At 39.0% G+C, this 20,374-nt stretch overlaps 1 protein-coding gene and 1 long non-coding RNA gene across 6 annotated transcripts in view; one reads left to right on the top strand and one right to left on the bottom strand.

Moving 5' to 3' along the window:
- sipa1l1 (signal-induced proliferation-associated 1 like 1) overlaps positions 1-20,374 on the top strand; it is a 97,012-nt gene that overhangs the window by 70,989 nt on the left and 5,649 nt on the right. The window contains exons 8-18 of one of the 5 annotated variants that reach the window (XM_051138932.1): positions 1,837-2,416; positions 5,331-5,605; positions 7,305-7,595; positions 7,728-7,880; positions 8,062-8,186; positions 15,542-15,639; positions 15,773-16,215; positions 16,291-16,512; positions 16,982-17,141; positions 18,415-18,637; positions 19,081-19,221. In XM_051138932.1, the coding sequence (XP_050994889.1) occupies positions 1,837-2,416; positions 5,331-5,605; positions 7,305-7,595; positions 7,728-7,880; positions 8,062-8,186; positions 15,542-15,639; positions 15,773-16,215; positions 16,291-16,512; positions 16,982-17,141; positions 18,415-18,637; positions 19,081-19,221 (2,711 nt within the window). Of the gene's footprint in view, positions 1-1,836; positions 2,417-5,330; positions 5,606-7,304; positions 7,596-7,727; positions 7,881-8,061; positions 8,187-15,541; positions 15,640-15,772; positions 16,216-16,290; positions 16,513-16,981; positions 17,142-18,414; positions 18,638-19,047; positions 19,222-20,374 lie in introns of all 5 variants that reach the window. The other 4 variants (XM_051138931.1, XM_051138930.1, XM_051138929.1 and 1 more) reach the window with 4 other exon arrangements.
- LOC127183116 (uncharacterized) lies at positions 770-15,898 on the bottom strand. Its single transcript, XR_007830000.1, has 3 exons — positions 15,763-15,898; positions 1,186-1,423; positions 770-1,036 (listed from the first exon to the last, which is right to left on the bottom strand). It is a non-coding gene; the product is annotated as an uncharacterized LOC127183116 (long non-coding RNA).

Below are 20,374 nucleotides of genomic sequence, written 5' to 3'. Positions count from 1 at the left end.
ACAAACATCACTCCAACACTCCACCGATCTGGGCTTTTTGGTGGTATGGCAAGACTCAATCCTCTCCTCAGTGAAGACACGTGAAGACACATGAAAACACACTTGGAATTTGCAAAAAAGCATCTATAGGGCTCTCAGACTGTGAGAATCGAGATTCTCTGGTCTGATGAACCTCATTTCCAAGAATCATGTTTGAAGGAAACCAGGCTCTGCTCATTACCTGCAGAGTACCATCCCAACAGTAAAATGTGCTGGTTGCAGCCTCATGCTGTGGGGCTGTTTTTTTAGTGGCAAGGACTGAGGGACACGTCAGAGTAGAAGAAAAGTATTGAGATAGCCCTAATGAAAACCCAGTCCAGAGCATTCAGAACCTCAGACTGGGCAAAAGGTTCACCTTCCAACAGGACATTAACCTTAAGCACACAGCAAGAGTGGTTTATAGACAACTCTGTGAATGTCCAATCAAACATTTCTGGAGAAACCTGAAAATGTCTGCCAGACCCTATTCAAGCTGGTAGAGCTTGAGAGGTAAAGAGGTGAAGAATGGCAGATAATTGATGTGCTAATCTTGTTGCATCATACCCAAAAAGACTTACTGAGAGAGTTACTGAGTATGAATACTTATGCAATGTACTTATTTCAGTTTTTATTTTTAATAAATTTATGAAGTTGTGACAGTTCTGTTTTTGCTTTGTCATTATGGTGCATGGAGTGTAGATTGATGTGGAAAAAAAAAAGTAATTTAAAAGAGTTTAACACAAGGCAGCAACACAAAATGTGAAAACAAAAATGAAGGGGTATGAATAGTTTGCAAGGAACTGTATATCCCTTCGAAGTACCTGGAAATTTTAGCTAAATACCATCATATATGATTATGATCATCATTAATTACCTCGGTAAGTGTACATCTTGAACAAGTGTAATTGTTTTTATTGGTCACAAGTGTGATTTATTTATGGTTCGTTTCTTGTGGGAATCAGATGAGCAACTTTCTGGTTGCCAGCCTCAGTCTTCACCAAATCTGTGTTATTTAACCCTGCAGGCAACGAAAGAGAAACAATATTACTGAATGAGATATCAACAAGTTATTCCTCTCAGTCTGTATTTCAGCAAACTGCTGGGACTGCGGGAGAGGAGTTTATGTTGTGATAAATTTGCAAGCTAATTTTTCTACCACACACATACATGTTACCCCTCAGTGTTTTTACAATCCCACGCAGAAAGCAGTACTTTCTTTAGCCCCTCTTTCTCTCTCTCACCAACTTCTGGGCTTTACTTTTCTGTCTTCTTCCTCCAGTATCACTGTAACATCGAGATAGTGGATCTTTTCAGTCCATCCTCATTACTGCTATGCCTGGCTAGTTGCGTATGAGTTCCAGGCATACCAGACAGAGCAGGAAGCTTTAGATGTCCATTCCAGAGGCTTAATGAAAGGAAAAAGCAGGGGAGAGATGAAGCAAGCGACATAGAGAAGAAAGGTTTAAAGGTTTTCAGAGATTCAAAATGTTCTTGTGTAGCATATGAAGGCTCGGTCCGACTTTCCTAGCACTGTGTGTAGTAGTCAACAGCATAATAACCATCCATGCTGTTTTGATAATTCCCATTTGGCAAAGTATTTGATGTCCCCACTGCTACACTTCACACTTTGACTCTTAGTTTCATCATTTCCATAGCAGCCACATTATTTCGATTTCATTCATGCATAAACATAAGGGCCTTGAGGGAAGTTTGAGGATGGTTTAGCAATTATCTTGAGCATGTGATGAGCAATTTGTCTCATTGTTTGAAATATTCTCTCTTGTTTCCCCTCCATTATCTCCACCCCCTCACTCACAGTGTGGCGGTGGCTCGCTCGCGAGATGTACCTGGCTTTGGACCGCCTATTCCCGAGGATGCTACCTTCCCGAAGTCTACAGTCTTTCGAGATTTCCTGCTGGCCAAGGTCATCAACGCTGAGAATGCAGCCCACAAGTCAGACAAGTTCCGCGCCATGGCCACTCGGACACGACAGGAGTACTTGAGGGACCTGGCCGAAAGGCATGTTACAAGCACGCCTATCGATCCCTCAGGCAAATTTCCTTTTATTTCTCTGGCCCACAAGCGTAAGGAGAAGACCAGGCCATATACTGGCGCAGAGCTGCGTAGCCCAGGAGCCATCACCTGGCCTGTCTACGCCGAGGACCATGGAGCCGGAGGAGAGCTGGAGGCCCTGCTGGCCATTTCAAATGACTTACTAGTGCTGGTGGATCCAGACGCCAAGGCTGTCGTCTTCAACTGCGCTGTCCGAGATGTCATTGGTTGGACGCTGGGAAGCCCTGCTTCAATGAAGATCTACTATGAACGTGGGGAAAATATCTCCCTACGCTCTATCAATAACAACACAGAAGATTTCCGTGAGGTTGTTAAACGTTTAGAGGTAAGATTGGAATTGCATGACAGTATTGTGACAGAGACAGGATTCCTTTTTAAAGGGAACCCAGGTATTTAAATATGTAGTAGAAAACCCGTTGAAAGTTTACTTTATTTTAAAAAATCCACTTTGTTGTATACATATTTTGGACTGTGAGGGGTGCCATTATTTCAATGACTTGAAATGGCTGCACTCAGTGAGCTACTGGTGCTACCTGTTGTGATTTTTACCATAACACAATATGGAATAAGCATCTCAGAAAATAAAATGCTGATATGATGCCACATTGTGCATCTTTTGGTTGTAATTTTCAGTCAAAGGGCAACATGAAAAGCGATGCATGTCTTCACTGCTTTTCCTAGTGATAAGAAGAGGAGAAACTAATTGGAAGATGCCTGTGGATGAATAAAACTTCCTGAAGACTTACGTCTTTGTTCTCTCCACTTCAGCCCTGATGCCTTTGGGTCTTTTAGTAGACCACATATATTGAAAGAGCTTACAAATGACAGAGACAAGAAATGCTAGATGCCATCCTGACAGGATGTAAACATGTAGTTGCTTGTCATGACGCCGCAGCCACAAAGGTCACGTCATCAAAATAACAATGGCGCCCCCCATAGACCAAAATATGTATAAAATGATGTGGATTTTTTTAAATAACTAAATACTTTATGTAGGGCTGCCCTTGACTAAAGATTTTTCTGGTCTGGGCATTAGTCGACTATTAGTCGCACATTTATTAATAAACCATATGAATCATAATAATCTTTGATTATCATAATAGTCTTTAATTGCCTACATAGTCTAATTGTCTAAATAAGTGCGCGCAAAAAATGCTTGCCACAACACACTGGCAGATATAATGATAATTATGAATGTGTCAGGTAAAAACAGCAAGATGACATTAACATTTTAATAATTTATTGATAAACTTAATAAATAAATAGATGAAGTCGACACTGACTTGTCAACTCTGCAGTGATGCGCCTGTATGCATGTTTCATACGGATTACAAAATCTGAGAATATTTGTTTTCCATTTCAATTGGTTCCTTTTAATATATATATATATATGTATATAAAAGATAGATGTCTGTAAGATGTATACACAAAGTTTCAAGCTTAAAGCATTGGTAGTTCACCCAAAAATGAAAATTCTGTCATTAATTACTCCCCCCTCATGTTGTTCCAAACCCGTAAGACCTTTCATCTTCAGAACACAATGTAATATATTTTTGATGAAATCCGAGGGGTCTCTGACCCTCCATAGACAGCCAGAGTTCCCAGAAAAAAGGCCCAGAAAAGTACCAAGATGATCGACACAGTAGTCCATGTGACATCACTGGTATGTAACTGTAATTTTACGAAGCAACGAAAATACTTTTTTGCGAGAAGGAAACAAAAATAATGACTTTATTCCACATTTTCATCTCTGTGTCACTTGTGGACGAGCATTCACAAGAATAAGTTACCAGTACGCATGCGTGTGGCAGTGCCGACCCAGATCCGGCGCTATGACGTTGAACACACACGCGGTGAACAATGCATGTGTCGGGGTGCTCTTGTGAAGACGCGTCCAGATGAAAGTGACGCAGTACAGATGAAAGTGTGGAATAAAGTCGCTAGTTTTGTTTTTTTGGGGCTACAAAAGTATTGTTGTAGCTTCATAAAATTACAGTTGAACCACTGATGTCACATGGACTACTTTGTCAATCAGTTTGGTACCTTTCTGGGCCTTGAACGTGGTAGTACCCTTGCTGTCTATGGAGGGTCAGAGACCTCTCTGATTTCATCAAAAATATCTTAAATTGTGTTCTGATAATAAAAGAGGGTCTTACGGGTTTGGAACAACATGAGAGTGAGTAATTAATGACAGAATTTTCATTTTTGAGTAAACTAACCCTTTAAGTTCAAAGACGTGCATTATTTTACAAAAGCAATTCAATTCAATTCAATTCAAATTTTTGCTTTCATTATTTTACAAAAGCACAAATTGACATTTTTACTATATATGTAGTAGTAGCTTGATGTATTCTGACTGCAAAAATAAACGTAGAGTCTTTACAGATTCGAAAGATATTACTTTTAAAAGTATTACTTTTATCTGTTTGACCAAAAATGATGGAGTATTTTAAGAGCAGGTGATCACACCAGTGGCTCCATCTGTCATGCAGTGTTCAGCTTCCACACTCCGCCCAGACACTTCGATAGCGCACATTTTTCTAGATTAACTTTAGATTAAGCAGCCATGTAAAGCTGTGCCATGTAAAGCCATATTTGAGGTCGATGAATGATAGGTGAGTGTTTGGATGTCCTGCCCTATATTACCACATACATAAAAGACATCATTTATGCTATATTAAGCCATACGTCTTAATACCCAGGGTTCCCTCTAAGGATTTTTTTTCCCTGAAAGTTTCATTCAGTCACATATACAGCACCTCAGATCTTGTTTCTTGTTTCTTAATCATTTTCGGTTTATACCCAAGTGGGTATAAACAATCAAGCTTTCGAACAAGCTCAAAGTAGATGGTTTTTATGGCTGTGTTGTGTATTCATAGTGAGAATTATTGGTGTATAAGAGAGCCTTTGCATAACTGTGCAGTGGCTTGAATGTACTCCTGATTTGGCCCCCTGCCCATTATGTCACTCTTCAAGTGCAAGAGCTGTTGCCATGGTAACTAGTACTAGGCGAACTGAATGCTCATGATCTCTCCATCACAGTCATGAAACGTTAGCAGAGCTTTCTTTATGCATGCTGAGGCGAAAAAAAAACCTTGATCCTGATTTGCAGTAGGGTGTAATAGCTTGTGAAGACTTTTCCAATTCACTCTGCCCATCCCTAATAAAGTAAACCTGTTTCTAAACTGAATAAAATTGCTTTAGAATCCAGAAAAAATGTAATTTATCTTTTCTCTCAGCACCTCACTAAAGGCTGCGAGACATCTGAGATGACCTTGCGGAGGAACGGTCTGGGCCAACTTGGCTTTCACGTTAACTACGAAGGCATCGTGGCAGAGGTGGAGCCGTACGGATATGCCTGGCAAGCGGGGCTAAGACAAGGCAGCCGGTTGGTTGAAATTTGCAAGGTGGCTGTGGCGACACTTTCACACGAGCAAATGATAGACCTGCTCCGCACCTCAGTAACTGTGAAAGTTGTCATCATACCGCCCCACGAGGATGCCACACCTCGCAGGTAGGTCCGAGTATCACTTAATGTTTTGATTCATTGTTTCTTGAGTGAATCCTGGTCAATAAGTAGGCAGTAATTATTTTTGTCAGGTAGAAAAGTAAACCACTAATTCCAAGTTTTGCAATAAGACAACAATACAAAACATTGCACCTTTGTGCCCACACATGCAAACCAAAATAGATGAGATCCGCCTTCCCAGTCTAGGCTTGCCTGCAGGCACCGTGCCAACTTGAAGGTTATAATGATCAGGGTCTAAACTACAAATCATCAGACCCACCGGGTTTTTTTTGCGTTCACTGTGTTCTTTTTTACAGTTTGGAGGTGCATTATTATTATCTTTCGAAAAGCTCCCTTTTCCATTTTTGACAGTTTATATTTTTGTCTAAAAACTGACAGTCCTCAATATGTCCTCCTAGTTTAAAACTGGATTGAGCCACAAAAGAGGTACAGTATGAGCTTCCATAGGTGATGTTTGACACCCAATTTATTGTTTCTTGACGTAAAAGCTTCCTGCGCAGGCACAGATTTGGCCTGTGTGTTGAAAAATGTCTAAAGAGCCTTAAGGTTTATAGGCCGTACAAAGCAAAAGTTGTTTATTTTAGTTGGCTAGGTTAGTTTGGTAACACTTTGTTGGAGTAATGTCCATAAACATGTCTTTTCTGCCAAGACACTAGAAAGGTGTACACTACCTTTTATCGGTTTGGGCTCAGTAAGATTCTTTTTGAGGAAATAATTTTTTTTAAACTTTATTTTCATCCATCCTTAAAAAAAAAAGAATCACGGGTTGCAAAAAAATATTAAGGAGCTTTTTTTTCATTGAAAATAATTTCTTTAGCAAGTCAGCATATTAAAAATGATTTCTGAAGGATAATGTGGATAATGAGTGAAAATTGTGCTTTTCCATCAGAGGAATAAATTGCATTTTAAAATATGTTCAAATAGAAAACAATTATTTGAATGTTCTGCTAATGTATTTCAGTATTATTGTTTTAACTGTATTTTTTTGTTGGTGAGGGTAAGACTTTTAAAAACATTAAAAAATAATCGGTAGAACTTTATTTTACAGTCCTATTCCACATGCACATACAAAGCTGGGTAGATTACTTGTAAATCGTAATCCGTTACTGATTCCAAATTACATGAAAAAAAACTGTAGTTAGTAATGTAATCCATTACGTTACACATTTTAGGTAATATAATCAGACTACTTTTAGATTACTTTTGACCTAACTTGTTTATCGCATTGATTTAAATAGAATAATCTTGTACCATATTGACATAAAAATACAAATATATATTTTTGTTTTTCTTCTGTTGAAAACATGGAAACACCAAAGAAGTTATGCATTTTTTTAGCTAGAGTAGCATTATAACAAAATTTTCAACACACTCAAATGTTCCTTCCCTTCCACGGCTTTCAGGCTCACCCTGCTTCATACTACTGTGATGTTAATAAATCTGTAATACATTAGCTCATCCATGAACATGATTTCTGCCCGAGTCCCCGTCGGATTGCATCGGGTGTGGGGATGAAGACCACAATTCCCATGATTCCACACTCAAACAAGGCATCATCAATCTACACCTTTGTTTCTTTGTTTGTTTTGAATATGTGCCCTCCAGCTGCGAAAATTACATACTGTGTCTTTAAGAGCAAGTCAAATGCTCTTCATTGCCACTAACTGCCTAATTCATCTTGCAGGGGCTGTTCAGAACTGCACCGCATGCCAGTCGTTGAATACAAGGGCAGCAATGAGAGCGGCTCATTTGAGTACAAGTTTCCTTTCCGGAGCAATAACAACAAATGGCAGCGCACCTCGTCCAGCCCCCAACAGTCCCTCACTGCCTCACCTCAGAGTCACAGCGGAACCCCGAATCGTGCTGTCAGCCTGGGAGCCAGCATGGGCAAGACCCTCTCCGCCGAGCGGCCCGAAAGAGCTGCCGCCATTCCCCGCAGCGTGTCCAGCGACGGCCGACCTCTGGACTCTAAAAGGTGCGTTCGGTGGCTGCCTGTATGTAGTGGAGCTTTCGTTAAGTTGCTGTTCCCCTTCATTTTTTTTGGTTGTTCTTCCTGTCTCTCGTTTATCTGTATTTGTGTGTATCGCTCTTTCTCTGCCTCTCTCAGGATGTCTCCAGGTTCTGAGAACTATGCCCTGACCACCTCTCTCATGTTGGGCCGCTCGCCGCACAACCGCAGTTCCCCCAGTAACCTCTCCTGCTCCAGTGACACGGGCTCAGGCAGCTCCGCTCACTGGAGGCAGAAGTCCATGCCGGAGGGGTGAGGCTTTTCAAAACACCTCCTCTTACTGTCTACCTCCTCTTCGTCTTTGGTTTCTTTTCTCATCGCTTTATCTGTTTGAGCTTTCACACAGCGTTATTTATGATACAATGGCTGTTGAAACGACCGCTAAATGATGTGTGCAATTGACAGCATATGCATGTTTATGTTTCCGTTATAGATTTGCACACAACAGGCACTCTCCGCTCCCACCGGAGCGGCAAATGGGGGCAGAGGACGGAAGCAGCGGCAAGTCGACACCCAGCTGGCCTAGAGTGGAAGACAGCTCTGACAGACCACCATCAGGTCAGACCACACTCCATCAGTGATGAATTATTGAAGGGAAAGGGGATAAATGTAAGGCGTCTGGAAGTGAGAGGGGAAAAGATCAATGAAGAAGCACTGCTGGGAAAAAATGAATGGGCTAAACAAAATGGTTAACTGAATGAATGATTGAAAGTAAGACTTGGAAGAATGGCAGTGAATATTCAAAAACTGACGTTTTTGAAACGCAAGATGATAGAAATAGTACTGCTGATGTGTTACTGGGTTCTGAGGCCTTCAGTGCTGGATATTTGAATGAAGCATGATTATAGACTTCTAGACTCATCAAAGCATGACAGCATTCATAAACTTTTTTGTGCTTTTTTTAATAGTAACACTCTCCTCTTTCAAGCTGATTTCAAGCATTTAAAAAAAAAAAAAATCAGATGCTTTATTTCAAATTGGATTCAGTTCTAATTCACAAGCTTTTGATTTGAGCTGAGTTGATTGTGATTCATTTTATTTATGACCATATTTCAGTTATAATGTCCATTTTACTTACTATTACTTATGAAATATTTAAAAAATTATCAACAGGCAGTTCAGTCGCTATTTATATAACAGATATTAACTTACACCTTTTGTGCTAGGGATGTCAAATATATAAATACACACACATGCATGTGTATATTTAAGAAATACTTTATATATAAAATATTTATTTTTGTATATAATCCAAGTTGTATACATATATGATTCATTGTGATTAATCATTTGACAGCTCTAGTGCTAAGCAGATTTTTTTTTTAATTTATTTACTTATTTTTAACATTTTATGCCTTAAGGGTAGTAGCTAGACAGGAAGCGAAGTGAGAAAAAGAGAGGGGGAAACGGGATCGGGAAAGGTCCATGTCGGCATGCTGCCCATGAGGCTACCCACGCTGACTATGCAGTGTTATTTTAGTATTATTTGTTTTTACTATTATAGGTTTTATTAATATATTATATCTTTTGAATTATCTCTCATTTATATATTTTCAGAATTTTTTATTTTTATTTAAATTATTTAGTTTTATGTGCATTCATTTTACATTTTTTAAAAATATTTTTCGCATTTTCTTTATCGTTGTATCTTAATAAGATGCAGTCTGTATCAGAAACAGAAATGATTAATTTACTTCATGAGTCTTCAAGTCTGAGTTGTTTGTTCCCAGCTCCATAGGCTATAGCAGTCCTGGAAGCAGAATTGATTAGTTCATCTCTCGAGTCTTTGGGTTTGAGTTGTTTGTTCTTTTATCACGTGCCTGCTTCCCGGCTCAGTATCTTACGACGAATACAAATATTGTATATTATTAACTGTACGCTGTTATTATATGCAGGTGTGTTTGCTTTATCAAAGTGATTTTTTTTCGTCATCATACTGATGAAGTTTAAAGCCTCTTTATTACCACATTCAGTGTTAACCATGACAGAAATTCACAAATATGTAATTTGTGAAAAAATACAACAAAATACAAAAATACTACAATTAGAGACCGGAAACGCATCACTGTAAATGTGTTTGTAAGGAAGGTTGGGAAATATTAACTAATTTCCAGGGCTCTACACTTAATTTTCTTTTTAGAAGCACTTGTGCTCCTAACTTAAAAAAAAATTAGGAGCACAGTCAAAATTTCAGGAGCACCTTCTAATCAATAATCAAAAAATCCATTATGAGGTGATATTTGTCTTTTTAAAGTGATTTACAGGGGAATTTTGTTCTTGTAATGAACACAAACCTTTGTAATGGCATTTTTCTAACTTTATTAAAAGTATGTCTTTTATGTCAAATTAAAAAATATATATTTTATATAATATATTTTATAAGCTTTTTTAACATTTCTAATTAAAACAACAGAATAAGAACAAGTAAAATAAGTTACAAATCAAATGAAATCAGTATTAATAAAATTAATTTGTACTACAGATGAGGCTCAGAGGTGGCATGCGTGCAGTCGAATTCATAAATTCATGCTGAGATTAATGTTTTAAATTTAAAATTTTAAATATAGAAACATTAAATGATTTAAATAACTGAAAAAAATCTGCCAGTAGGTGGCAGCAAATCACTGATTTCATTACTGAATCATTCATTCATTTGATTCGTTCGAACAGCTGATTCATTCAGGAATAAAGCAAGTGACTATCTTTATGAATGGGAAATTGAGTCATTGACTCACTAGATTCGTTTAAAAACTCACGTTCATTCATAAGCGAAACACTTGAATGGAGATTTGCAGTGGCTCAGTTGTGACTTGTTTCAGACTATTTTTGATGACAAAATTGAGAAAAATCAGGCAGTAGTGTTATAGTCAGACAATGTAAGTGCCTTAATATCACCTTCTTGTTTATATAACTGTTGTATTAAATCAATTTCTCATTTACAAACTCCATCTTCCCGATCTCACACAGTTCCATTATAATCAGCAAAGTTATCTACACTGCACAATGAATCATATTTACACTCTCTGCACTTTGTGTATGAAAGGATTTGTGAGATATGTCTGTGATGCATTATTCAACTTTGCAAAAACACATAGAAACCTTTAAAGCTCCCTCAGCACAAACACAAATATGCTGATCGGGTCAGTCACACTGGTGCTCCTAAATATTTTTTCACAGTTGAACGCAGTAGTTTTTAGTCGCAAATGCGACTGAAATGTTCGCACTGTAGAGCCCTGATTTCTGTTTTTAAAACTGCTGTTACTGTATGTCATGTGACAAAAGAACGAACGACTCAGACCCGAGGACTCGAGATGTGAACAAATCAACAAGAACCAATAGGATGGTGCACATGCGTAGTCAACACGAAATGAACGAATCCCTTCCTGAGATGACTCGTCGTTCCTGAGTCACATTAAAGATTAGTTCAAATTGAACGAATCGTTTATGAACGACACATCACTACATGCTATAGACATGATACCTCAAATCATTTGGCTTGTTGCAGGTGTGCTTTTACTTTTCAAAGAGCCCAGACTTACTTTACCTGGTTGATGAAATGGGCAAAAAAAATCCCACAGACTTGCATTAAGAAAGGATCTGAGGATCAGAATATCAAAGAGATTTGAGGGCCGACTCTTTATGAGCCTGTAAGTAACCACCCAGAACACCTTAGCAACCGCATAGCAATGTCCAAGCAACCACCCACGACATCTTAGCATAGTGGCAGCCACACGGGCAAGCGGCACTCAAATTCACTTGAAGATATGTAAAAACCTAGTCTTTCTTCCCAAGAGCTTTCTTTAGAAAACACTGAAAGTGACGTATTGTTTTACCCCAAGAATTCAGGAGAAAGCATTACTCTTTAATACAGACGTGCTAGCTTGAAAACCAATGCATTGAAACATTTCATCCGAGGGTCCTTGTTGCCTTGCTGTAGGCTACAGTATGTGGTTTCGTTATCCCATATTTCCACCTGGTCTTGACGGCTTCCTTTTTTTTTCGGCCGCACTTGTTTTTGACAGCAGGGCCGGCTCAGTTCGGTCTTCTCGCCCTTCTAACACACAGCAGATCATCTGATCCTTCCCTCCCCCTGAATACCACTCTCTTGTATAACCGTGGTCAACCTTAGAGCGCTCGATAGATCAAGCATAGCCTTTGAAAGTAAGCTGTGTCCAGTGAAAGGCAGCAAACATAAACGGTGTCTCTGAACAGCAGGCTGTGTATGGGTTCAAGCGAAGACAGAAATACCTCCTCTTTCCTGCTGGTACGGTTGTGTAAGCAGCGCTTTGTGTGCCTCTAGCACCCCCCCTCCCTCCTCTCCTCTCACTCTTCAAGGTCCAAGTGTGCTGTGACTCACACTGCCACCCCCTTTCTGCGTTTTTTTCTTGTTTCTCTTCCTCTCTCCATTCCTCTGCTTCTCCACGTCTCCTGTTTTTGACAGGAATATTCCCTTTTTTTTTTTTTTTTGTTAGACTGCAGGACTTGCAGTCTTGCTGCTTCCATGCTGTCTGTCTGTCTCTCACTTTCTGTCTGTTTATGCCCCTTCTTTTTGTATATTTCTCCGAAACCATCTTACTCTTTTCAGCTTCTCTGACTGTTGTGGTCAAGCGGCCCACCTCCACATTTTGACCCCTCTTAGCTTCGCTCTGTGACATCTTGGAGACCCGGACGGTAATAGCAGGGTCCGGCCCACGCAAAACACATCTGAGCCGTTCGGTCCAGTAAACTATATGACCCGTGCTGTAAATGTTACCGCAGCCTAGAATTATACGCCGCTCTCATGATTGCAGTCGACTGTTTGGAGCATAAGAGGTCAGTCGCCAAATGTCGGTTTTGTCTTTTGGAGTTGGTTTTGAACTTAAAGAACCTCTCCCTGAAACGACACTGAAAATGACAAAATCAAAATGTAATGTTTTCTATTTTATATAGATATTTAATAAAGCCCATTTCCACCACTGAATAAAAAATAAAAAAGGTGATTGTGTTTTTTTTAATCTTACAAAGTCAGAATTGTAAGATACTCGCAATTCATACTTTTTTTCTCACTTCACACTGATACAAAATTGTGAGTTATGAAGTGAATTGTGAGATGTAAACTTGCAATTCTAAGAAAACATCAATCTTTTTTCCCTCGGAACTAAACGTTTGTGATTGTGAATTTTTATCTCACAATTCAGAGAGAAAAAAGTCAGAATTGCAAGAAAAAATAGCGAGATATAAACTCACAATTGTGAGAAAGAAGTCTTAATTGTGAAAAAATCAGAATTGCGAGATATAAACTGGCATTTGTGTGTTTCTATCACGCATTTCTGACTTTATAACTCACAACTGCAAGTTTATATCAAACAATTCTGAGAAAAATCAGAATTGCGAGTGTACATCCCACAATTGTGACTTTAGAACTCAGAATTGTGAGTTTATATTTTGCTATTTTTACTTAATTTCTCGTGATAAAATATTGCACTATATAAACTCAAAATTACAAGTTAAAAAGACAGAATTGTGAAATATAAACTTGCAATTCTGAGAAAAAAGTCAGAATTGCGAGAGATAAACTCATGATTGTGAGGAAAAAAGTCAGAATTGCACGTTTATAGCCCACAATTTTGACTTTATAACTCGCAATTGTGAGTTTATATCAAACAATTCTGAGAAAAAAAAAGTCAGAAATGCAAATGTACATCCCACAATTATGACTATAGAACTCAGAACTGAGTTTATTTTTTTTTTAGCAATTTTTACTTAATTTCTCATGTGAAAATCTCAATAATCTCAATAATATTGCATGATATAAACTCACAATTACAAGTTAAAAAGACAGAATTGCGAAATGTAAACTTGCAATTCTGAGAAAAAAGTCAGAATTGCGAGAGATAAACTCATGATTGTGAGGAAAAAAGTCTGAATTGTGAAAAAATCAGAACTGCATGTTTATAGCCCACAATTCTGACTTTATAACTCGCAATTGTGAGTTTCTATCATGCATTTCTGACTTTATAACGTGCAGTTGCGAGTTTATATCAAACAATTCTGAGCAAAAAGTCAGAATTGCAAATTTATATCTGACAATTCTGTTTATATTTAGCAATTTTGACTCTTTTCTCGTGATATAATATTGTGTGATATAATCTCACAATTACAAGTTTTAAAGTCAGAATTGAAAAATAAAAACTTGCAATTTTGAGAAAAAAAGTTAGAATTGTGAGAAAAGTCAGAATTGCGAGTTCATATCCCACATTTCTGACATTATATTTCACAATTCTGACTTCATTTCTCGTGATGTAATATACTATTGTGCAATTACGAGTTATAAAGTCAGAATTACGTGATATAAACTTGCAGTTGTGAGAAAAAAGTCAGAATTGCAAGATATAAACTCACGATTGCATCAGAATTCAGGAAAAAAAGTCTGAATTCTGAAGTTTATATCCCACAATTTGGACTTTATATCTCGCAATTCTATCTTTATAACATTTGCAGGTTTATAACAATTCTGAGAAAAAAGTCAGAATTGCACGATGTAAACTCACAATTGCGAGAGAAAAGGTCATAATTGTGAGGATAAAGTCGCCTTTGTTTATTTTTATTTAGTGGCGGAAACTGGCTTCCATAGATATTTAATTTAAAACCATTTATTCTAAGACTTTATGCACTACTAAAACTAACAAAATTAAATAAAAATAAAGTGAGCTAAAATAGCCCTTTACACATGAAGACCAATTCTCAAATTAGTAAAATAGTCAGAACTGTGGAATGTATAAAAACAAATACTGATGAATAAATAATGCAGAAATTGTTATTAGAGGAAAACAAATATAAGAAGGTCAAAAAGGAAGAGAAGAGGGAGGGAAGCCAGTGAAAACATTTTTTGAGCTCTGCTCTGCTGTAGTTTGACCATGGCTGCTTTCCTATGGAAGGGTTGAAGGCATGAAACATAAGTCCATACGAGGCATACAAGGGCTACTTTTTTCAATTTTTGGAAGATTTCTGACATGCTGCTTATTGACATCTAAGCTTACACTTTTCCTAGTAACTTCTAGATACTTTTTCTGAAGCAATGCTTCATATTTCTAAAGCATCTTAGCACAAAATTGTTTATTTAGGAATGAGTTTGAAATGACTGAAATGTTTGATTTTGTCTTAAAAGATTGTGATTTGTACAAACTAAGTTTGAGTTCTGAGATACTGCAAGGTGTTATTATTCTGAAAAACAAACAAAACTTCGCTTTGAATCGCTGAAGGGAGGTAGAGACAGGAAGTGGGGTGTCAAGAGGGGAAGGAAAGCCTTTTCATAAAGCTCGAAAGGAATTGCCCCCCTCTGACAAAGTGGAGTGGCTCATGCATGTACAAAGAAACAACCTTTTCCCATGATGTTTTGATAAATGTATGTCCATAATTAAGTCTTCGCTGTGTAATCAGTCTGTTTGAACTGTGACGCACAGTATCTGATGTTTTAGGATCATTTTAAGTCTTTCTTTTCCGACGTTCTGCTTCCTGTCTATCCATCCCCCTCCCCCTCACAAAGTCTGTGTACTTTAATTATTCCTACCGTCTATTTTTGTTATGCTGGCCATTATGTAACTACCAACGATTACACAATAGTTTCATTTACACTCAATATCCTGTATTGAAATCACAGACTAACTCGGCGTTAGCTATACTGGTCAAATTAGATTGCTTGGATATCAAACTGTTTTAAATATGTGTGCATGTATGCACTGCATGTGCGTGCATGCATGCATGCATACTTTGGGCTTTGTTTATGACATTGCTCATCTAAATGAGTCTCAAGTGTGTCTGTTTCCTCCCCGCTGTTGTGCCCTCATTTTCAGTATTCGCCAGAGTGTTTTTTTTCTGTTAAGTACTGTCTAATGTCCTGTTTTCTAATGCACTCTTATCTCTTGTGTTCATAGATGCTCCAGTCACTAAGTCTAGCTCGTCCTACTCCGGCGGCCCACGCATCCAGAGACAGGAGCAGGTCATTCACCTTTCACCCAAGAAGGGCAGCCAGGTGGGTTCTCGACTGCTGCGTATAACCGCTCTTAAAAACAGTGCCTCGTGGTACCTCTTTACTAAGGGAGCTTGATTACACTAAGCTAATGTTAGTAATCTTTTAAGACTGAAATCCACTCACTTTCTTACAGTCTGAGGGTCCGTACTCCCACTCCAGCAGTAATACGCTCTCCAGCACCGCGTCTAGTGGGGGTCACAGCGATGACAAGTGGTATGATATGGGCAGCGGAGGGATGGGAGAGCAGCCGGACTCTGAGCCGAACGGTCTGGGAGGTGGTGGCTACCTGCAGGGCGCTTCAGCTGATAGCGGCATCGATGCGACATCATACGGCCCCACCCATGGGAGCTCCAGCTCTCTGCTAGCTGTGGGAGCTGCTGGTGCCAGGGAAAGAGCTCCCTCGCCTTGGCACAGCCCAACAGAAGGGGGCCGGAGGGTGCTTGAGAGGTCCCCTCCCGCTGCTGAGTCTCCAGTGTCCCCTGCAGATGGGCCGCCTACTACCCGAAGCCCACCGACACATCTGCTGGTCCGGGATGGAAGCTCCTACAGTCTGAGTGACATGGCCTCTTATTCTAGGTATGTTTGTTTTATTTATGTGTGCTATTTATGTTTTTGAGATCGTCTAGACATGTTTTCTCTTACCTTTCTCAGTACGCGCCACTCTGTCAGCCCTGCAGTCCTGAGCTCCAGCCACAGCTCCCCACGTGAAGAGTCTTCCTCAGCCACCTCCCCTTCCTCGTCCTCTTCCCAGAGTTCTGTGTCACCTGGCCCTAAAAGTTTCTATCCACGCCAGGGCGCCACTAGCAAATACCTGATCGGCTGGAGGAAACCAGGCAGCACCATCAACTCTGTGGACTTTGGCGACACACGCAAGTAAGTAAAGGAGCTCGGCTGTGGGGATGATGGATGGCTGAAAGATGTGTGACTGGACTATTAAGGTGTGAAGGAGGGATGTCTGACAAGATAAACACAGGGAAATGGTCACAAGTTCAAGTTCATAAATCATGGACTGGCTACAGTCCTGTAGGATCAGTTTATTGCAAGTTGTTTATAGACAGTTAAGTTTGGTCTAGTTGTTTTTGCTCTCTCTGACCTTCCTTTTCAGTGGCAATAAATGTGATATTTTTGTCAGAAAAGATTTTAGCTTTTATTTTCATTAGTGGCTCTTGATTTTTGCTCTTTTTTTTTTTTACCAATACATGACTGCCACCTTCTGGAGAAGGGGAGTAATAACAGTGAAATGCAATCTGTGCATTTTCATCCTGCCAATATGCAAATCATTGGCTTAAAATGAACAGTATTTAATGTTTTAATTTAAAATCTTGCTGTTTTTTTTCTTCAGAAGACCGCAGGGTGAGGGGGCAGACCCCGGGTCTTCTCAGTCCAGACCCTCTCTTAGGGATCTACACTCTCCTCAAGCCATGTGCAAGTCTACAGTGGAAGAAGATCTGAAGAAACTTGTCGTGCCAGAAAGTCTCCCATCCAAGCAGCATAAGGACAAGGTATGTTAACCGAAACAACTTTAATACTAAGCCAGTGTTCTCCCATCACATCCAATCACATCAATGGCCCCATTCACATCTGGTATTAAGACTGAACAATTAATCTGAATTCTGATTTAATTGTTCTAAGTTAAAAGAATAGTAGAGTTTCAGGGTGCTTAAGTACTTGAATTTGACTTTTTGAAAATAGCAATATTCCTGAAGAGGTACGTTAGAAGTTTTTGAATTATCGAAAGATCTATAAAATAAATGTTTAATTTTTTAACATGTCTTCACGCAAAATTTACGCAACTAAAAAAAAAAAAAAAATCAACTTCATCCCGCTCTCAAAAAAGTTTAAAAACCACTGGTGTTGACTGAGATTGTTTCTGAAATGCAGTGAAAACACCAGGTTAGGTGAGGATTGTTTTAATTTAAAAAGCCATTTTAAAACAAAAATGCACTAGTGTAAACAGGGCCTTAGATCAGAACTTCAGAGTGTGGATCGCAAATCTTTTGATTTAGATCGGGATTTCGGTGCAGGTACTACAAACCATTTGTTTTTATATCAGGATTTTGGAGCAATTTCGCAAATCAGTTTTTTTCTTAAACAGCAGAAAGCATCAAAACATTAAGGCAGTACAGTTATAAAAACAAAACAAAGAAAAAAAAAAAAAAGTACATTCCCCTACCAAAAGTTTGGAAACACCCCTGGCAAAGTGTGGTTTTGGACGATATCAACATAAATCTTTATCATTGTTTTGGTGCAAATACATTAAAGTAAGTTGACATTATCATTATAGAGCAGCAATAATAATTTTCATTTTGATTACATAATAATGGCAATATACATGTCAAAGTCAGATATGCCCCTTTGCCAGCTGTGATGCCTGGTTACTGGTGTAAACTTGGCCCAGGTTTTTAAAAGATTTTTGGGTCAGCACACCTTAATAGCTTCAACAACTGATTGCCAATTAAGTTTAGAATACAATGAATTTAGGCCCAGAGAATTTGAAATCGTATACGTTGCTTGATAATTGAGAGCTCTGATTGAAGTCCTTGAAAATCAAAAAAGTAGTGCTTGAGAAGTCCTTGAAAGTCCTAGAATTTAGTTTTACAGTATCTGTATGAACCCTGGAATACACAACCATTAGATTAACCAACATTATTATGTGTTGTTGTGAATGTTTATATAGTTATTATAGTTACCCTTATTGTTAATGTTTTTGGTGTGAATGGTAATAGAGGGTCAGTGACATCAATCTGTATATCCCTTCCTTTCTCTTCTCTGCAGTCCTCCTCAGGTCCAGCGAGCTCAGGGCGGCGCTCTCTACACCGCACCCTTTCAGATGAGAGTATATACCGGGGTCAGCGGCTGCCGTCTCTTGGAGATTCAGTTCTGGAGCAGGCTCTGGCCAGCGACGTGCTCTTCAGCTGCTCTACCCTTCCTCGATCGCCGACCACCCGTGGTGCCCCACTGCGCAGACCTTCCTACAAAATGGGCATCAAGATGCATGGTGAGACAACTCCTCACGATTAGGTCAGAGTGCACAATTTAATGGAGATGTCCTGGAAATTCAAAATATCATAAAACAAATCTATTAAGCCTGGAGTCATCAACAGGGGGTCCAAGACATGACTGCAGGAGCTCCACCAATTATTGTTTGATCTCACAAATATTACTGTAACTTCAAAGTTAAATGTTTCATTGACTGCAAAGTTTTTTACCTTTTCACACAGTACTGCAAGCTATGAAAGTGCATTAGAATGTATTTCAGTTAATTAAAGTTGATAGTGCTCGTCTAGGTTTGCCCTTTATGTTGTGTAAGATCCACACTCCACAAGCTCTAACTGGGCAAAAGCGCACAATCACACACATGCGCACACACACACACCACCTCATGTTTTCTCATTGGCTATGTGTTAGGTGACCTCTCAGCGTCTGACACCTCTCTAGCAGACCTTCACGAGCGACAGAGGCCACCTCCTCCTGAACTGGGTCTTATGCCCCTCCCAGACACGGACACAGACAGCGGCCTGGACTGGACCCACCTTGTGGATGTTGCCAATGCTTTCGAGGGTGAGAGAAGACCACAGCGCAGTGAGCCCGTTTCCTTTTCTCTTTAACTCTCCTCCTCAGCTATGTCACAGCTTTGCACAATCCACCTGTCCATCTTTTGTAAAGAGAGAGAGAGAGAGAGAGAGAGAGAGAGTGTTTCTTTAAAGGGAACCCTGGGTATTTGTGTATTTATGGCTTAATATAATGTAAATGATGTCTCTTACTGAAATACATAGTAGAAACCTGTGAAAGATTTACATTATTTAAAGGGGTTATATGATGAGATTTTATGTTTTCCTTTGTCTATGGAGTGTTACAAGCTGTTCGTGCATATATAAGATCTGTAAAATTGCAAAGATTAAAATCTCAAACCCAAAGAGATATTTTTTTTTTATAAAAGTTAAGACTCACCCACACCTTTCTAAAATGGCTCATCCAAGCACGCCCCTTACAAATCTACGTCGTCTGCCCAAATGTGCAGTATATGCAAAGAAAGAAGGCGTAACTTTTAGAAGGCGTAACTAGAAATCAGTGGTTAAGTTGTATTTCCAACACTGTTCCAGAACAGTACAATGCAAATAGTGCAGTGTATTTTATTGAGGATTGTTTTCTGAACCTGAGAAAGTAACTTGTTAGCCTACAATGCCTGCTGTGCCTAAAGGCTGTTTCTATAAAGTGGGACAATTACAACTTTGCAAGGACAGTCTGGTGTTTCTGACCCACAGCCTGTAAGTGTGTTTTCATATTTAAAGAATTTGCTACTGACTAATCGAACGCAAGTTTTAAGCAGTGTAGAGTAGTGCTTGTTCTTTGACGTTTCTACGATCACAAATGCAGACATGGTTTTATGTTTATCCAGCGTGACACAATGTGATGTCACGTGTAAAAAAGACAGTATAAGCCATTATAATCAGTAGTTATGTCCCCACTGGATGCAACAAATAGCTCATTTATAATGCAATTTATTGTTTTCGTCTCATCACACCAGGACACGGCATCACAACATAGTAAGGGGAGTAACATTTCTGTCACACACTTGAGGTATTCGGCCAATCACAATATACTGGATAGCTGGCTAATCAGAGAACACAGCGCTTTTCAGAACAATGAACTTTGTAAAAATCGCAGAGGAGCAACAATAATGTACAGTATGTGGAAAATGTGTTTTTTGTACCTTAAACCACGTAAACACATT

This window comes from Labeo rohita, chromosome 20 (assembly GCF_022985175.1).
Source record: "Labeo rohita strain BAU-BD-2019 chromosome 20, IGBB_LRoh.1.0, whole genome shotgun sequence".
In the NCBI taxonomy this organism is placed as follows: Eukaryota; Metazoa; Chordata; class Actinopteri; order Cypriniformes; family Cyprinidae; genus Labeo; species Labeo rohita.
This window is presented reverse-complemented; position numbering and strand designations above follow the sequence as displayed.